At 34.3% G+C, this 18,950-nt stretch overlaps 2 protein-coding genes across 2 annotated transcripts; one reads left to right on the forward strand and one right to left on the reverse strand.

The window, feature by feature from the left end:
- Positions 1-114: 114 nt before the first annotated feature.
- Positions 115-13,201, forward strand: LOC137811922 (probable protein S-acyltransferase 23). Its single transcript, XM_068613782.1, has 13 exons — positions 115-503; positions 733-873; positions 1,580-1,692; positions 2,097-2,176; positions 2,795-2,958; positions 6,072-6,210; positions 6,327-6,426; positions 8,781-8,838; positions 9,285-9,362; positions 9,489-9,587; positions 9,844-9,922; positions 10,021-10,169; positions 12,716-13,201. Exons 1-13 carry the CDS (start codon positions 270-272, stop codon positions 12,902-12,904), a joined length of 1,623 nt encoding a protein of 540 aa, XP_068469883.1. The 5' UTR covers positions 115-269; the 3' UTR covers positions 12,905-13,201.
- Positions 13,202-16,021: 2,820 nt separating this feature from the next.
- LOC137811924 (L-galactose dehydrogenase) lies at positions 16,022-18,623 on the reverse strand. Its single transcript, XM_068613783.1, has 5 exons — positions 18,380-18,623; positions 18,071-18,299; positions 17,668-17,967; positions 16,950-17,078; positions 16,022-16,426 (listed from the first exon to the last, which is right to left on the reverse strand). Exons 1-5 carry the CDS (start codon positions 18,538-18,540, stop codon positions 16,295-16,297), a joined length of 951 nt encoding a protein of 316 aa, XP_068469884.1. The 5' UTR covers positions 18,541-18,623; the 3' UTR covers positions 16,022-16,294.
- Between the last annotated feature and the right edge of the window lie 327 nt (positions 18,624-18,950).

Consider the following 18,950-nt stretch of genomic DNA (forward strand, 5'->3'; position numbering starts at 1 on the left):
GAATTCTAAAATATAAAAAATCAAAATAGAATAGTAGAAAACACAAAAATAATACTTTAGCCTTAAAATAATTAATACTTATCTCTTTTAATTTTTTAAAAAAGAAAACAAAAAGAGACATTTTCTTTTGTTGTTGTGTGTTTGAAAAATGAGGAAATTGAAAGAAAAGAGGAAAGGAGGGAGGAACACAAATTCATTCGTTCTCTCCTTCTCAATCAGAAGCTATTAACCTTTTCCAACCCTAACAACCAATTCCCTTCACCCTATCAATGGCTTCCTCGGAGATCGAGGTGGTATCATCATCATCATCGGTCTCCAAATCCAACGACCAGCCTGTTATCCTCGACGTCTTCACCGCCTCTGCTCACGGCGACTTCAATAAATTGAGAACCTTCGTCGAACAATACGGGGCCTCCGTCTCCGTTCCCGATATTAGTGGTTATTACGCTCTTCAATGGGCCTCGCTTAACAACTTTCACGACATTGCGCACTATCTCATTCAGGTACCATTCGATATTATTCCCCTTATTTTATTTGAATGCAAAAATTGGGCGTTTCTTTTTTACTTTTTTAATTTAAGTTGGTCTCGGCTTCATATGCTGCAAGTTTCTTCTTTCTTGGGTGGTTATGTGTCGGTCAAGAGATTAATAGTTTTCATGACACTCGGTGAAGTTAGTTTATGAAGTGATTTCGGTTGAGCGTCCTTTAATTTGAACTGTACTTGTTATGAAGCATGGAGCGGATGTGAATGCTAAAGACAACATGCAACAAACAGCATTGCATTGGGCAGCTGTTCGAGGTTCAACTGCAGCTGCTGATGTGCTTGTGGAGAATGGTGCTCGGATTGAAGCTGCAGACCTAAATGGATACCGGGTATTGTTTTCCCTTGGTGGTGTACTCTTGCATGCTTGTCAAAATTTGTATAAATGGATAGTTTCAGCAGAATTTACTTGTTTTCTGTAATTTGAGAGGCATGGATTGGGTTTTTTTATAACATTTTAAATTATTGCATCCAAATTCATGTTCTAGTTTGAATTATTGATCTTTTTCAACTCACGCCCTAGCTCTATTTTAATGTTAACCACCCATATCCAAATGTAAACGGCTGAATAGCAACTGTATACAGAATTTTCTTCTTTATTATTTCATATTCGAATTTTCAAGTATCTATATTTCACCCGATTAATTGATTAAAGTTATAACAATTTTTTAAAACATAAGCTTTTATGTTTTAGTTATCAAGCAGTATATGTTAAGGTTAAAAGAAGAAAGAAGAGTCTAAGAAACTGTGATTTATATTTTGCCAATAGGAATAAAATCAATTATTAAAAAAATACTCATAATGATTACTAAAAGCTGTCTATATTTTAATTATTGTCTAATAATTAGTGTCCTCCCCCCCTTTAAATAGATATAAACTCTATTGGTAGTCCGGTACATAATAGGTGAGCACATGGGTTACTGTGTGAGATTGATTGGCATCTCTTCCTGTATAAGGAAACCCTGGATTTATTCTGCCTACCACCTGTTTAAATGTTTCTACTGTTGCACTATTTTCATACTTAAATGGTTTCTGCAGGCAGTTCATGTTGCTGCACAATATGGACAAACAGCTTTCTTAAATCACATTGTAGTAAAGCACCATGCCGATTTTGATGTGCCTGATAATGATGGCAGGAGTCCTCTTCACTGGTATGCCTTGAGGCTTTTGATTTCTATGTATGATGAAGAAACCGTATTTTGATAATGACTTGGTTGTCAATGTCATGGTCCAAAATTTTAATTTTTCTTTTGCTTTTAATGCACTCATAAAATTGGTTAAAATCTTCATAATGCAGATTATGCTTTGGACTAAACTGTATATTTTCCTGAAAACTAATTATTTTTATGGAGTTTTTTGACCAATGAAATGTTTCCCTGCACTTCAAAGAGTTTTGAAGTACTTTAGGTATGTAATGTGTTGTGTTGTGTCAAATCGTTGAAGCTCGCCTAAATGATTTGATTTGTTTCTAATAATTATGGTTGCAAATTCAGAAAATCCATTTAAGAAGTTGAGTTTTTTCCTTCGTTTTTTACTTCTTAGTTCTCATGTCCAGGGCCGCATATAAGGGATTTGCTGACACAATAAGATTGCTTCTATTTAGAGATGCATGCCAAGGAAGACAAGATAAAGATGGTATGCCTAGTTAGCGCTTATTTTCCTTTACATTTTTATAAGTTCTCCAATTATATATTCCTTATTCCATAAGGTGTCTTGTCTCTGTAGTTTTAATATGGTCAAGAGCAGTCCAACATAGACTCTAACAAGCATAAACATATTTGAAGTCATTCTATCAAATGCTGTGATTAGCCATCACATAGGAGGGCATTGCATGTTATATTATATGTGATTATGTTTTTGGTAATGAGTACTAGACAAGTTTGCATGAATAATACTATATTAGATTGAAAAAGCTTTAATTATTATTATGTATTATGTATGCATATGATGTACACAATGATTTCATGATCTTAATGTTACTGTTTCAATGGGTTTGGATGCTGGACTAGTCTATTTGAAATCTAAGATGCTTGAGCTTATAGTTTCAAGACTTGTTTAGGGTACATACTTTAGTTTTTATGTTGATATGTTAGACTTTGTTTGACATTTGGCAAAATAGTCATAAAAGTTGACTGTTATTTTTAATTAATACAGTAGATTAAATCTTTTTGGTAATACAGGTTGATTTTCCCATTAGGTTATAGTTATGTTGATATTTTTTTTACATGATGATACTCAATAAAACTGGTTTAGGTTGTACACCGTTGCACTGGGCTGCATTAAGAGGAAATGCAGAGGCATGCGCTGTGCTTGTACATGCAGGCACAAAGGAAGAATTGACGGTGAAGGACAATGCTGGACACACACCTGTACAACTTGCATATGATAAAGGTCATCGACATGTCGCTCCTTTCCTTGTACGTAACATTATATTGATGAGGCTGTTGGTTGTGTAATATTTTAACAACATTCTTAACAATATTTTAACAAACAAGTTTTATGTTTATTTCAATTCATGTGGCACTGTTAATTGTTCGAAATATTTCCTGTCTTTTCTAAAACATGAAAAAAGCAATCAATGGAAAAAAAGAAGAGGTTATTTTACATGAATGTAACATCCAAAGTTTTGAATAGTTTAATGTACAAAGAATGTGATAATTGTTTAAACTTGAATAACAATCTCTAATATTTATGGTAATATTGAATTACTTTCCAACTAAGTATTGTTGAGATATCTTTTTTGTTAAAAGCTCACCCACTAATTATTAGATATTAGGTGGTTTTAATATTTAGTGTGTCTTTGGAAGAGTTTAGTTATGATTTATTTGGATTTATCTTTTAATGAAGTAGATCGCATAAGTGTTTGAGAGTACTTAGTCTTAGAATTTGGGTGTAGGATTAATTCTTCAAAGCTGGTAAGCTGAGGACATCCTAGCCTATGAAGGACTAATAGGCTATATTTTAGCCAATGTAGATTGTGGGAACTCAACACCTCCTCATGCCTGAGACTAGACATACAGAGCATGGACAAATGTGGGTTACCCAATGACAACACCCCTGCATGTGTAGGAATAGACATCTAGAGCATGTACAAATATGGAGGACTCAATAACGAATTTAGGATAGACTATAATCTCATTTTGCTATATGGACTTTGGGGCTTGACTCTAGTAGACTGAATTGAATTGTAAGTGAAGACTGCTTAAGCCTTCCAAGGTAAGGATTATATTGTCATATCTCTAGTTGAAATCTAAATACTTATGAAAATAGCTTATGATATGTTGATACAACTTATTTTAATACGCATTCTAGGACAGCTTATGAAAACAATATAGCCAAATTTCCTCTTCAGTCATAGACCAATTTACACGAGTGCTTATATGATAAACACCAATTCAGTGAACACTAAGTCAAATCACTGTACCAATCAGGGTGCTAGTTATTTCTTAATATTCAGGTTCTTTTGAATGTTAAAAAAGAATGTGTTGTAAGTTATTGAAAATATGCATTTAGTAGTCTTCTAGACTTATAACTCATGTAGAAGTGATGCTAATGGCTGGTAGGTGACACCTGATCTAGGCTGTCAAGATTGTGATTTTGCATGTAGGATTGCACAATCCTGTGTATGATTTCTGCTGCTTCTCCTATTCCATACTTGAGTCCAAGCAGGATACCCACCTAACAATGTTGTTAAAGTCGCAATTCACTTATGAAATAACGTAATCGTATGTGCCGTGCATCCTCCTGTTTGCCAAATTGTTGCTTGGATCATTCACAAGTGGGATTGCGATCTTCCATATGCAATCATGAGATCTTTGATCTCCAGCAAGTTAGAAGCAGGGCCAAAACACATGTTTCGAAAACCCTGAAAACTCTTCATTCCAGTTTTGTTTCACATCCATTTCCTTTGCGACCTGCCCTGGCAAGCTTCTTCTCTTTCAGTTGGTATGTTGGACCTCCACCCTGCACTGTTACTGCTGCCTAGGCCCTGAACCACTGCTGATTGGGCCTTTGTTTGCAAACTTTGTTTTGCAAACTATTGTGTAAAGTGTGACTTTGCCACTGCTCCCCAGGCTTCTCTGATTTGTTTCTCCCTTTTCTGGTTTTAAATTAATTTTTTTTTTCTGTTCATCTATTTTTGTATCTCTTCTCTGATTTACCATTTTTGGAATGGGCATAACTGTATTTTTTTTGTTACAAATGGGCCTAAGTATATAATATATAATTATAATTATCCTGGGAATCAGACAATAACTTTTAAAATGGTTATATTTATATTACATAATTTTTCTCTTTTGAATGGTTATAATTGTGGTTATTGTTTGAGATTCTACGTCAACTAAAGATATTACCAAATTATATATATAAGTGGAGGTGCAAATATTACCTTTTGTGAGGCTGTGCAAATAGTATAGTATTTGATCCACTTTCTAAGATGCTATTGGAACCTACCTACTCTATCGGGCCATTATCGAACCACTCATAGATATCTATTCTCATAGAGATGTCCAGTTCTTAGCACGAGAGGGTGTGTTGAAAATTTCATATTGACTAGATAGAGATATGATCAAATTATAGTAGATTTAAAGTCATTTTGCAAATCTCACCTTACAAATCGGTTTTGCAAGGTTGAGTTAGATTTAAAGTCATTTTGCAAATTTTAAATTGAAGTTTGTTTAATGTTGTAATTTAGAAGAGGTTATTTTCTTTATCTATGCTGTTTTTTATGCATATATGTTATATATGAGTATAATTTTGCATTTTTGGTAAGAACATAGGTTCTTACCATCTGAGTTATTTGTTTTCATCCTCATTCCCGATCCTAAGTTGTATCTCAAATTAACAACATTGCTGTCTAGTAGGATCCTATCGGGATCATCCAGGAAACTGATAAACATGTGGGATTGGCCTTCACCAGCTAATTTGGGACCTAAGTTCCATGTTGGATTTTTGCAACCTGGTTTGGAAAAATGGTTTTTGTTGCTTTTACCCCTTTCTGAGTTGCAGATCCACAACTTTGCGAGTTGAGCCCAGATGAGCAAAACCCAATTTGGTGTTTCTTTAAGCCCCAACCTTAAACCCTAAACCCTTCTCTTCATGTGATAGCATTTTTCTCTCTCTCATCTGTTTCAACATTTAAAGATTTGAACCCCTCTCTCTGCATTCTCAATTTTGTTGACTTCTATTTCTTTGTTCCCTTTTTTTTGGTTGTAAGTTCTATGATCCCTTTTTGTTCAGGATGTAAAACAGTCTTATTCAATACTTTGTATACTCTTGACTGACAGTCTTTAGCCATAGTGGCACTTTGAGTTTTTTTTGTCATCTGAATTTAGTTTGGTGAACAATGGGAGTATGTTTTATATGGTTGAATTGAAATTGATAAATTAATTTGAGAGCAACAATGCTATTACCTTAAACCATCAAATATTACTTCTGAAAAGTGTTTCGGAAACAGTGACTTGTTGCACTTTGTTTACTCAGTTATACTCTTATTGGCTCTATAACTGATTAGTGTTACATTTTTTTGCAGTCAAATCAACAACGGGCTCGTAGCAACTTCTGGAAAGGGAAACTTTGTAGTGGGGTGGTGACAGATATTGGTTATGCTCCCATCTTATTGTGTATTATGATCTTTCTCATGATCCTCTTCATCAACTCAGTTATCGTTGGTACTTTAAAAATTGTACACTAATTTGCAATACCACACAGCCACACATTTGCACTCATTAATCGTTACTTAAGCTTTTTGTGATCAACTTCAATGAATCTTTTCCACTAATGCCAGCTCCTAACCTTGGAAAGATTACTGCTTTTGCTGGACTTTGGGCATGGACAGCACTTTCTCTAGAAGCTGCTGCCCTGATTATGTTCTATAGGTGTAGTAGGTAATCTTCTGTTCATGTGTTCTTTCTATTTTAGTGTTTGCTACGGGTAATATAAACATGTGTTCTTTCTTTGTATTTGTGTTATATTATATGCCTTCTACTGATGCATGCCTGTTCTCATCCTGTGAATGCTCCAATAAAATTCTACAGTAACTCAGCTAAGACTTTAGGACCAAAACATGACTACTGTTTCATTTTGTGTTCAAGTCATGTTTGAATGCTTTCACTGAAGAAGAAAATTGTAGAATAACCATTTCTGTTTCCATCAGTCTTAATATTACAATAAAGATAAATAAAAGAGACGGTATATTTCAGAGAGTTTGATTGATCACACCTCTCTTATGTTTTTGTATTTATATTGATAAAATTTTAGTACAATGAGTAGAGGTAAAAGCAAAGATAAAAAACCAGAACTAGTCTTAGGAACAGAGATATCTACAACTAATAGGTACATCTAGCAAATTTTCAATGCAACTACTTACTACCTATATTTAATACCTCTTCTAATACTCCCTCTCAAGCTGGAGCATACAAATTGTATGTACCTAGCTTAGAACAACTAAATTCAATCCGAGGTCCCCTTAAGGATTTTGTTAACACATTTGTAAGTTGATCATTGGATCCGACAAACTTAGTATAAACTTTGTAACTTATTGTCATTCACACGCAACTCAACTTCAACAAATGGAGGTGTCTTGAACTGGCTTTCAATAACATAAATTACTAGTGCATAATCTTGCAATAGTCGTTCCATAATCGCATCGATATGTTTTCGTGTGGCACTAAATTTCCTACACTAGCAAGCTCGTTAACAATGTTCTTGATCTGAGACAAGAACTTACACATTGTTTTCATGCTAGAGTGGTGACACAAAGGTCAGTGCGAAGTTGACAAGCACACACCTATGTATGCATGTGATAGTACTCATGTATTTTATTCAATACTTGATACGAGTCAAGCCCATGACTCAAGAGGACTGATTTTGATAACGTTGACTGAAGCCAGGTTAGCAACACTTGATCCTAGACTTCCTAAGCTTCATACTCGAGCTTAACATTATAGCGCCATGATCTTGATTAGTGTGGTATTGAGGGGGAATCAATGGGTTAACACGAACCTCTAAAGCTTGTACGGTTTGATGATGAGTTTGATTTGTTGTCAATAATGAACATAATTTGAATCATCAATTTCTCAGCTGTGGAATTGGGAAAGTGAGTTTACCATGAGAGAAGTAGAATTGGATTGCAAGAAAGGTTAGGCTTTACTGCAAGGATCGGTGGCTCTGGATACTATCATAGAGAATTTTAGAGAAAAAGAATTAAACCGAGAATTGAGTTTTTCGTTTCATTCTTCCAACTGAACAAAACAAAGAGGGAGCATTTATTTATAGTAGCTGCCCTCATTAGTACACTGTACAAAGGTTGATAATAGACTAACAAACTTTTACAGCTGGCAAAACAAATTAAGGGAATATTCTGTTTTTATGAATTATAAGAAAAGTAAAAAATGTAATATTTTTCATATTATATTCGAACACATACTAAAATTACAGATTTAGGAGACTCAAACCATAGATCAACGAAGAGATCAGCAAAAGGGATACGAATGAAAGGAATAGAGAGAAACAGAAAGTTAGAGAAATAGAAGGAAAAGAAGAAAGTGACTCATGAATAGAGCTGTATAGTCAAACCAGTTGTTTGCAACTGCAGAGGCCCTCAGTCAAATGAATCTCCATTGTTAGGTTTGAGAAGACATGGGGCTACATGTTTTTAGATAGAATTTCAGCGTCAAACACGTTGAATGCCTGTTGATGGTCTCCATGTTGGGTTTATAAATTTTTTTAAACAGAGCAGCTGCTGCCTTTTCATCCATAGCTTCTATAGCAAAAGTGTCCATCCTGCAATGCATAGCCCTGTAATGGCAGTTTACTGGAAATCTTCTGGGTGATGGCCCATAACTACTATTTAACATTACTGGATATCAAATGAAGGAAAGTAGGAGTCAGTATGAAAAAAAATGAACATAATAAGAATATGAAATTCTACTGAATGCAAATTGCTAAATGTTCATTGATAGTATAAATTCTTTTATAACTTTGCCCAGATCTGAATTTGGGAAGGCTTCTCCGTGTGCATTTTAATAGGGAGATAGTTATTGTTCCTGCTTTGTTTTGTTGTCATATATTGTGTTATTTATTTTTATCTTGTATTTTCTGTCCATATTCATGATAGCAAAATATGTTTGCTATAATGTGTCCTGACTACTGAAATCTCAAAAAAGAAAAAGATTTTGGAGTTTATTTCTAAAGTTTCATTCAACACTACTTTATTTAATGTTATTTGGATCTTATGCAGCAAAGATCCTGGTTATATAAAACGGCTGGGAGACTTGGGTACTCAAAGTGATACAGAGGTATGCAGTCCATTTGTAGCTGTGGTCTTATAAAATGTTGCTTTTCAGTGATGATTGTTTTGAAGAAAAGACTTGCACCCGCAAACCAGATTTTATAAATGGAAACTATCATTTCATGGGTCCTCCTTTTTTGTTAACGGCATTGTGGTAGTATGTTGGGGACATAAACATCTGCATATTGCGATTATGCTACATTTATTGTAACTCTGATATTGTGTTTCATAGAAATTACTTGGTTTTATTTCAGCAGACAATGTATGTGTCACTTGAATTGTGTTGCATGTGAGGGAACACACGACTTCATGCAACTCCCTTAGATTTCTCTAGAGCACTGACTAGAAAATATATTACTACATCTTTAATATGAATCATGTTTTACTTAAATATAGGCTTATTTACTTTTCTTTATTTTGTAAAATCTCATTTTCATGTTTTATATTTTGCAGGATCCTTTATTGAATATTGATCTGAATAGTTCCTCTGTTTGGATGGGGAATTGGTCTCAACTTTGCCCTACCTGCAAGGTTTACATGATATTCTTTAGTATTTAAAGTGTCTAATTTTGACATTTCGCATGCATTTATGTTTTACTTTGTTATATTCTCAGAATAAGTTATCACTTATCAGGTTTTCTCGAATTGTATCATCAGATAATAAGACCTGTCCGATCTAAGCATTGCCCTACTTGTAAGCGATGTGTGGAACAGTTCGACCACCACTGTCCATGGATATCTAACTGTGTTGGGAAGGTAAGGAGTTTTGTGCTATCTGAATTGTTACCCACGAAATCAAAAGTGCATTCTTATGATGAATTTCTCTTGTTTTCAGTTCACAGTATATGGAAATGTGATAAATCAATAAGATTTTTTCATTCCTCAATATATTGTTTGATGTGGAAATAAGATGCATTTCTTGACTCTCTGGTCAAACCGAGAGATGTTTTTCTTAATCTCCTCAGTCTATATTCTTCAAGCCTTATTTTCATACTTGGTATGCATCTTGCAGAGGAACAAAAGAGATTTCTTTATTTTTATCTGCCTGGGAACTTTGACTTCTTCCGTTTCTGCTGCCGTTGCAGTTCAAAGTAAGTCTTGAAGAACTCTTCTGCACCATTCTACATATTGAAAACTGCATAATTTATATTTTTACTTGAAATATATAACAGCCTTTTTTCCATGACAGGAATTTGGACATCTAGACCAACATTACTGGCAGGAGAAACATGGATCCAGTATGTGGTAGTAAGACATCCAGGTTTAGTTGTGTTTTTGGTGATGGACGCAGTTGTTTTCATTGCAGCTACAACATTGACAATAACGCAGATTTCCATGGTGATTGCTTAATCCCTGCTCGTGTCACCCCCCCTCCCCTCTCCGCAAATAGTATTAATTTGAATCTGTATGAGCAAATATATTAGGGAAAATTACTGAGAAGAATTATTTATAAATATTTATTAGTAAACATATTCCATGAAGGCAAAATATCCTCCTTTTGTTAGAATGACAATACTTTCTGATCAAACCTGGTAACTTACTGCAAATAATAGGGAAAACCTCCACAGGCCCAATTCTCCCACAAATGACTAGATTTCTCTCCCTCTTAGCTTCTTTTATTATTAGTTATTGCCAAACTTTCTTCAACTTTAAGCTCTTTGAGGAGTTGTTTTAGGCATATGAGCTTACAAGTGACTAATACCATTGCCTTGTATCTTGCTTATCCACTTGACCTTGCCATAGCATTTTGTTTCTCACTTTTTCATGATATTAAATTACCTCCAACAAGAACACAATACCATGAAGTGGAGCATTTATTGCTTGGTGAACCTGTCCAGACAACTTCAAAATACCCAATTATTTGAGTATTTTCCTTATTTTCATAAATGAGACCTTCTCTAGAAGCCTTCTTAATATACTTTATGATTCGTATAACTACATCCCCATGGTTTCAAAAATTGACTTATAATGCTCACTCTAAAAGACAATGTTAGGACAAGTACAGTGAGGTAATTTAGCTTACCAACTAACTTATATCTCTCATGATCAAAATAGTGTTCTCCTTGGTTAGGTACTAGTTTGACACTTAGATCCATTGGTGTGTCAATAGGGTTAGCATTTATCATCTCTGTTTCTTCTACAATGTTGAAAGCACATTTTCTTTGAGATATGGCGAAACAATCCTTGCATTGTGCCACTTCTATTATACCAAGGAAATACCTTAGGTGTCCAAGATCTTTTGCTTGGAATTTTTGAGTAAGATATTGTTTTAGTTGTTCAACCCTCGTCATTAATAATGTCGTCCACATATACAATGAGATAAACACATCCTCAGGGAGAATGATCAGCAATACTTCGTATCATTTCAAACTGATGGATGATAGTCTAAGAACCCCTAAACCATGTACAAGGTTATTGCTTGAGGCCATATAAGGACCTATGTAGACAACATACCATATTAGATGACCCCCCTTAGGCAACAAATATGAGAGGTTACTCCATGTAGGCTTCTCCATCACGATCACTATGTAAAATTGCATTTTCCATGTTTTCTTAGAGAAAAGCTGTTTCTGTGATGTTTTGTTTGGCTCAACTCCTTTAAAGAATACCAGCACAAAGTAAGCTGGGCCAAATACTTAGTATGGACAGTGAGTAGTGCAGTGTCCGTCTGCAGCTCATTTAGACTGGCTGTAAAGTTGGTTATAAATAATCAAATACTTAAGCCTAGTTTGACCAAATTGTCTTGTCCAGCCTTCAAGTAGGCTTAATTCCACTACATCGACTTAACTACATGGACAGATTGGTACCGTTGAGTTCTCTACTCCCAACAACCAAGTTTTTTTATAAAACAGTTTAGAGCAAGGTCTTTTTAGTGGCTTTTAATGTTTCCTGTAAAAGGAGTACCTACTTTCAATGAGATTATCTTCCATTCTTCCATCTTTCTTTCTGGGCATCTGTTCTCACGTGACCAGACCATCTTTAGTCATGTTCCCAAATGCATTCAATTCTGATGTTATCCTTTTTTTAATACTGTTTGCCCACTCATTCATATTAGCATTCTTATTCCTTACTCTTATGCTTTTATTAGTGCTTCACTGCTCAACATTGATTACAATAAAGCATTACTGATCTTTTCCAGTAGCTTTGCCACCACATATTGTTATTCGTGAAGCCTTTCACTGTTTCATCCATACGGGTTAATAATGTGCCTCTAATTAGCAATCCTGTCCTTCGGTGTTGGTTGGTATTCCCGCTTTTGGAAATCCATGTTTTCTTTGACAATGTTATTTCATCTTAACTTTTAATGTTAAACTCTTGAAAGTTTATCTGTTCATTTATAGAGGTTCTATTTTCGCATTCTCCTTAACATTTACATGTTCACCAATTCTGTGTTATTTTTGTATTTTGCTGCTCAATTTTCTCTCTCTTTAAGTTTACCTTCTATGCCACTCTTCCCTATCTTGCTTTCTTGTCCCTTGAGTATTAAACATATTGGGTACTCCTAGTCTGTTCATTGTAACAAATATTAAACATAGAATAGACAGTCTCTTATTTTTATTTAGGAAATATTAGTGTCATTTCGGAGAAAGATACAAGTTTCCATGTGCAGGAGCCCACCATATCATGTGCAGGAATTCAAATGTTCCTTATATTTTTGTTTACCTTTCTCCAAAATTGAAAAGTCATCTTTAGGAAAAGGATATACGTGAGTGGTATTTTTTCTTTATAGTTTGCATCATTTCTTCAGTTGAGCAACTTATCTCATAGTATCATAATTGTTGTTTACAAAGCATCTGTAACATTCAGCTTCTGACTTTCTGTTTACTCCAACACCTTTAAGATAGTAACTGGCAAGTTTTTCGTGTTTGTATATTGTAATGCAGATTGCTCGAAATGTGACCACAAATGAACTAGCAAATTCTTCCCGCTATGATTATCTTCGTGGTCCTGATGGGCGGTTCAGAAACCCATATAACCATGGTTGTCGGAAGAATTGTGCTGATTTCCTTTCTCTGGGATATACAAATGATGATGAAATTGCTTGGCCTCGATTACAGCAGGTGGCAACTTGAACAGTCCCCCTGTGTCTATGCATCCTTTTTTATATTGTCACATAGTTTTAATTGGTAGATATGTAGATGATAGTAATTTTCGGCTAGGGTGTTCATTCACTGAAACGTGTACATTTTATTAGAGAGCACAAAGAAATAAAACATTTTTTCTTTTGGGCTATCAGAAGATAACATTATTTGATACCCTCAAGTGCCAGTTGGGCTATTGTTTGGTGGGGATATTCATTACTATAGAAGGAAGTGCATTTAAAGGACTGAAATATATATTTGAAAAAGGAATGTTATCCTTCTTTGAAAGAGCAAATCTCACGTATGACTTCATAGTCTTTTTCAAACAAATCATGGATTAGATAGATGTACCTATTTTTGTGCTAATGATGGACACTTTGTTTTAGTTTATTGGTATGAAAACGTCAGAAAGGAAAAGCTATACATATTCTTAGGAAATTTCCGAGTGTGGTTGAATGAAAACAACAAAGGCAAGACACTAATTTATTGATGTCAAACAATAGTGAGTACCTTTCTATGTTTTGAAATTATAACTACTTCGTGTATTTTTCACTTCTGAAAAAAAATTAAGAATTCAAATTGTATCCAACTAACTAAAATTAGGCTCACATCTGTTTAGGTTGCACTACGCATTTTTTATTATCTTTAAGGTGTGAAGGAGCCTCAATCTTGCTTAAATTAATATAAAGTAGTATTATAACACCTCCGATTGTACATGGTAAATGATTTTTTATATACAATCATTTAAACTATTGACTCAATTCACATCTTATCACTTAATTATCAATAGTTTTACGAATTTTATTGTTTAAGTTTTTTTTCTTCATATATTGTTATTAAGTTTTCAAATTTCAGAAGTTTTCTAAAATAGAATTGAAAGTTAATTAAACTTTTAGCCATTTTTTAGAATTCACCTCTTACACCAAACAAATTGGCTCTTCCAATGGGACTAACATTCATGTTAGTTTGTTGTATTGTATGTGATGGTTTTAGGATTTATTGTTGTTTATAGTTAAGTAGTTGAACATTGTTTGCGTGATTATATTACTTGATATTTATATTATTAGTGAGAAAATATTAAATATGACTAATAATTTAAATAATAATAATCAAGAAACAAATATAAATAATGGAATGATAATTAGTACATTATCGACGAGCTCTATTTTTTGGTGTCCATTGTTGTTAGTTGATTTTACTCACGGGTAGTAATGCCAATTAGTTCAATTTGAATGAGCTCAATTCCACCATTCTAGATTGCAAAAATTTAGTGAGATGATTCTTCCAAATTGAAAAATTTAGAACTTAATCCATTATAATTATGAATTTTCAAAATATAACCATTGGTCTTCCAAATTGTAAAATACATAACTATAATGAATAAAGCTGTTTTCTAGAAAATTTCCAAATTGCGAAATTAAAAAAAACTTCCAGATTTCACTGTTCAAAAATAACTCGGAAACCAATAAGACCTTCATAAATTGCTTGAATCCATTGAAAAAAAACAAAATGCTTATTAAATCAGCTAACTAACTTTTGCTTATATTGACCTCCACCAATATTATTTGTGAAATATAATGTCCGAAGTGATAGTTCATAAAGTGGAAAGAAACATAACAATGAAACTTTTGGAGATTGAAGGAGTTATAAATCACAAATAAAAGCATTGAGATTAAATTTCAAATTTACGTATTACTTTTCTAGTTGATATACATAAGAAAAATTAACATAAATATAAAATGACTAACGTAAATTAGAAAGATTGAACAAAATGTCAAATTTTGATGAAACATCATTAAGTACAAGGGGATAAAAACATTTATTTGTTTAATTTAAAGTTAGCTCTTTTTTACCCTTTTGATCACTTGAATAAGTTTGTCTGTATATGAAACTTTAACTGGACTTTCTTTTTGCCAAGAGGGGTTCATGAATTATTTTGAATTAAAGGACGCTCCTTATCCATCTAAACTTGGGCAATTGCTTCCTGCACTCAATCAATTTTGACTCGCACCCAACAAAAATTTTAAAATCCAATTCTACCCTTTTTCACACATTTGCTTACGGATTTCAATATTCGGAAGTCATTTTTACACATTCTGGATTTTGAAATTCGGAAGGTTATTTTCATATTTCATTTAAGCTTTCGGATGGTCATATCCAGAAGTGAGTTATGAGTTCCGGATTTTTGTATCCGGAATGGTGTACTATAAATGGTGCTGAGGATTGAGATCCAGAACTCATTTATGTTTGCTTACGGATCTTAATATCCGGAAGGTCATTTATGCTGTCCAAATAAGCTTCCGGATAGTGAAATCCGGAAGTCACATATTAGTTCTGGATTTGTATATCCGGAACTTTGTAATTTGACTTACGGATATAAATATCCGGAAGGCAAAAGTTTAAAATTATTAAGGGTAAAATGGACATTTCTTGTGAGTGTGTTGGGTGCAGGTTTGAATTGATATGGTGCAGGGAGAATCAGCCCTAAACTTGTTCTCGATGCACTTTTAGAGAATTCTATTCCTTTATTACAGTGTACATCTTTTCATTATCATTCTCAAAAAAATTATCTCAAACTCTGCTTATTTGAAATTTTCACAGATCTTACCAGCAATACTCACAAGAGAATATTGAGACAAGATAAATCACCAGAAAGTGTGAATCTCCTAAGAGAGTATTCAAATCACAATGAATGAGCAGATTTAAGTTGGTTTTAAACAATTAGATTTGGACAAACCTATTTTTTAACAAGTTTAATATAAAAGTCCAAGTGTATCCCTTCCACTACATTAACAAGGGAGGAAATAGGAAAATATAAATAAAAACCCTTTAGCCTCATTATTATTTTTCATGAATTGTGTCTAAAATCTGCTCTATTAAGATTATCCTAAACTATCACTAGATAATTGAATAAAATTAGAAACATAATAACATCATCAACTGTAAGTTGAACCTATCTTTAGTTTCTTAGGCTTGGTGTGTTGTTGAATCATCATATTCTAGATAACGTGTCAACAATATGTATTGACTTTAAATGATAATGCAAAAGTGCTTCAAAAAAATTTCTGCATTGTGAACATAATCTATAAGTTATAAAAAATAAACAAGGAAGGAGAACAAGATACTGCCTTTTTTTCATTGTAGTTTTACAAACCAACTCAATCAGCGACTTAACTTTCCAACCAAGGATGAAGAGCATTAAATAACAACGTAGTGAGAAATGTATTATCGGTTGCACGCTAGACTATAAAACAAGAATGATCTAGATAGTGGATCTTATTAGCTGTCAAAGCAATTTCTCTTATTGAATAGGATTACAGCAGTAAAGTAAACATCAGGAGTGGATGTCTCCATAAGCAATACCAGGCAGTATAATAAACATCAGCTCTGCTGGATTCCACTAGGCCATGACTCATTTTTAACAGGCTTCAGAATAGCTTCAACTTCTGATAGAGCCTCTTCATCAATTCCACTTGTTGCAAGTTCTCTTGCAGCAGCAACATTTTCCTCCACCTATTTTGTTATATTGTCCCAGTTAGAACAAGCAAGACAGTAACATCAACTTTTTCAAGACTTTCTTTGAATTCCATCAATACACCAAGATAATATGGTATTATACGACAAAAGACGTATACTCAAATAACCGCAACAGTTTGCAGTGCCATCAATTAGAGCCAGGAAATTTCCTTAGTATGTACTTTACTCATGCAGTACTGTCTATTAACTTACAGCATCAGATAATAAGAAATTGCATTAGCATATACCTTTATGCTCAATATTGGTTCATTATTTATTATTGAGTTGGTGGGTGTGAAAAGGACAGGTGAAAAAAACGATAGTTATTTTATGGAGGAAGATTCTCACATGTTTCAATGAACACAACAAGAAGAAAGGTGAGAAATTTATAGACCAAGCCATACAAAAGTTCTAGAGCAAGCAACTTTCGTGCATTATCCACAAAATTCAATAGATTTTCACAGTAAAGATATATACAATTTTTTAAATATGGCAATTCAGGAAGACTATGAAACCGAACCTGTTCAACGGATTTCATTCCTACAAGCACTGATGAAATTTCCTTATTCAGCAAGCTGTACTGCAACGCTAACTTTGAAATGTTTTTTCCCTTTTCTTTGCAATGAGCGGCAGCAGCTTGACATGCAGACTGCAAAGGTCCAAATTAAAATACAAATGTGGCAAAAGAAGACCAAACTAATAGAAACAGTGTGGTAGTAGCAAATACTTGGATCCGTTTATAAAAAACTGCAAAAGAATGAGGCAAATCAGGATTTTCTTCCAATATGATGACCAATTCGTCTTCCTTTTTTTATGTTATTATTTTATCTCCCAAATTCTAATTCTTTCTTTATTTTCAGCCGAACCGGATCACTTTCTGTCACAAGAAATTCACTCACAAAAACGAATTTAATTTAAGAGAATATTGGGTTATGATCACTCACTCCTTTATTTCCTTTTGTCTCCCATTTAAGGTTCTTTCGTAACTGAAACTAGTTATAAGATTTCATTTTCACCCCTTTTCATTTCTACATGTCATCTAATGCGTCATGTAAACGAATTTAACATCAGGTGAAGGTGAACAATAAGGTAAAAAATAAAATTAACACTGTCTTTCGAACTTTGAAAAGGAGAATTAAATTGAAAGAAAACGGAGAGGGAGAACTGTGTGTGGTGAATTGAATTAGGGTTGAATGAGTATATGAGAGTAGGAAAATATGCAGAGTGAAAGTGCAGACCTTGAGTTGGGGCGAAGCTGGATGCCATTGAGGTGGACCAGCTTGAGTGAGAAGGCCCATAGAGAGCGGAGAAGCATTGATGATGGCAACCCCTTTGGCCTTCAAATAGGGTACCAAATCCCCCAAGCTGGAGTCGTTCACAGAGTAATGGCAATACGAAAGCACCACATCAATCGTCCCAGGCGGAACCTTATCAAGCACGTAACTGAAAATCCCCAGAGGAAGCCCCGTTATGCCGATGAAACGCGTCTTCCCCGCCTCCTTCAATTTCACCAGCGCCGGAATCGTCTCATTCACGATCTACCAAACAGCAACAACAACAACAACAACCAATCAATCAATTATTCGCTTCCATGAAACGCAGGAAGCTGAACGAGAAACGACACGCGCAGAGGTAACTAACCTGGTCAAGAGAACCGAACTCGATGTCATGGCACTGGAGAATGTCGACGTAGTCAAGCTGCAACCTCTCCAAGCTCTCTTCCACACTCTTCGTCACTCTCTCCGCGCTGAAATCAAAACCCTCCTTGTACCGTCCGCACTTCGTGGCCACAACGTACGAACTCCGAGGAGCTCCCAGAGCCTTCAGTGCCTTCCCCAGCACTTTCTCCGACAGTGTCCCTCCGTAATACCTTCAATTTTTCACACAAAATCAATATATGTGTATGTATGAATGTATGCATGCATATGGGAGAATGTAATGGGAGAGTACGGAGAAGTGTCGAAGAAGTTGATGCCGGATTGAAAGGCCAGGCGAACGGAAGCGTTAGCCTCTTCCTCGGAAACAGTGCCGAAGACATTGCCCAGTGGTGAAGCTCCGAACCCGACGCAGCTGATTTTCAGTCCGGTTCTACCAACCTCACGTAATTCCATTCTCTCTCTCTCAAACACACTTTTTTTTCTTGTTTTTCTTTCTTTCTTGCATCACAGAGGAAGGGATAATTTCCATTTTATGAATTTCAAAGAAACTTGCGGACTGGACCCACCGGCCGTATTAGTGCACTGCATTTTTTTCCGGTAGGGTTAGCTACATTCAGTAAAATCAAATATTTTAACTATTTCGTTTTTTTAGTATAATAAAACAATGTATTCTTAGTACAAAATTTTAATTTATTTTTTAAATTTTATTAATGTTAAGATAATTAAATGTGTTTAGTCTTTATAATTATCAATTATATTTATTAAAAAGAAAATTAGTAATTAATTTTAAAGAAATCAATAAGTATTTAAAAAAAGAATTTCACACATATGGTGAAAAAGAAAGTGTCCAATAGTTCTAAGGA

The sequence above is a fragment of the Phaseolus vulgaris genome, chromosome 2 (genome assembly GCF_000499845.2).
Source record: "Phaseolus vulgaris cultivar G19833 chromosome 2, P. vulgaris v2.0, whole genome shotgun sequence".
NCBI classification, from domain to species: Eukaryota; Viridiplantae; Streptophyta; class Magnoliopsida; order Fabales; family Fabaceae; genus Phaseolus; species Phaseolus vulgaris.

Excerpts from the sequence above, each read along its gene's own strand:
- LOC137811922 (XM_068613782.1), top strand. The coding sequence starts at position 270 with ATGGCTTCCTCGGAGATCGAGGTGGTATCATCATCATCATCGGTCTCC. Across the intron at positions 874-1,579 it reads CAGACCTAAATGGATACCGG|GCAGTTCATGTTGCTGCACA; the intron begins GTATTGTTTTCC and ends TGGTTTCTGCAG. Across the intron at positions 9,363-9,488 it reads AACTTTGCCCTACCTGCAAG|ATAATAAGACCTGTCCGATC; the intron begins GTTTACATGATA and ends TTGTATCATCAG.
- LOC137811924 (XM_068613783.1), bottom strand. The coding sequence starts at position 18,540 with ATGGAATTACGTGAGGTTGGTAGAACCGGACTGAAAATCAGCTGCGTC. Across the intron at positions 17,079-17,667 it reads CAGCTTCGCCCCAACTCAAG|TCTGCATGTCAAGCTGCTGC; the intron begins GTCTGCACTTTC and ends GGACCTTTGCAG. Across the intron at positions 16,427-16,949 it reads GAATGAAATCCGTTGAACAG|GTGGAGGAAAATGTTGCTGC; the intron begins GTTCGGTTTCAT and ends ATAACAAAATAG.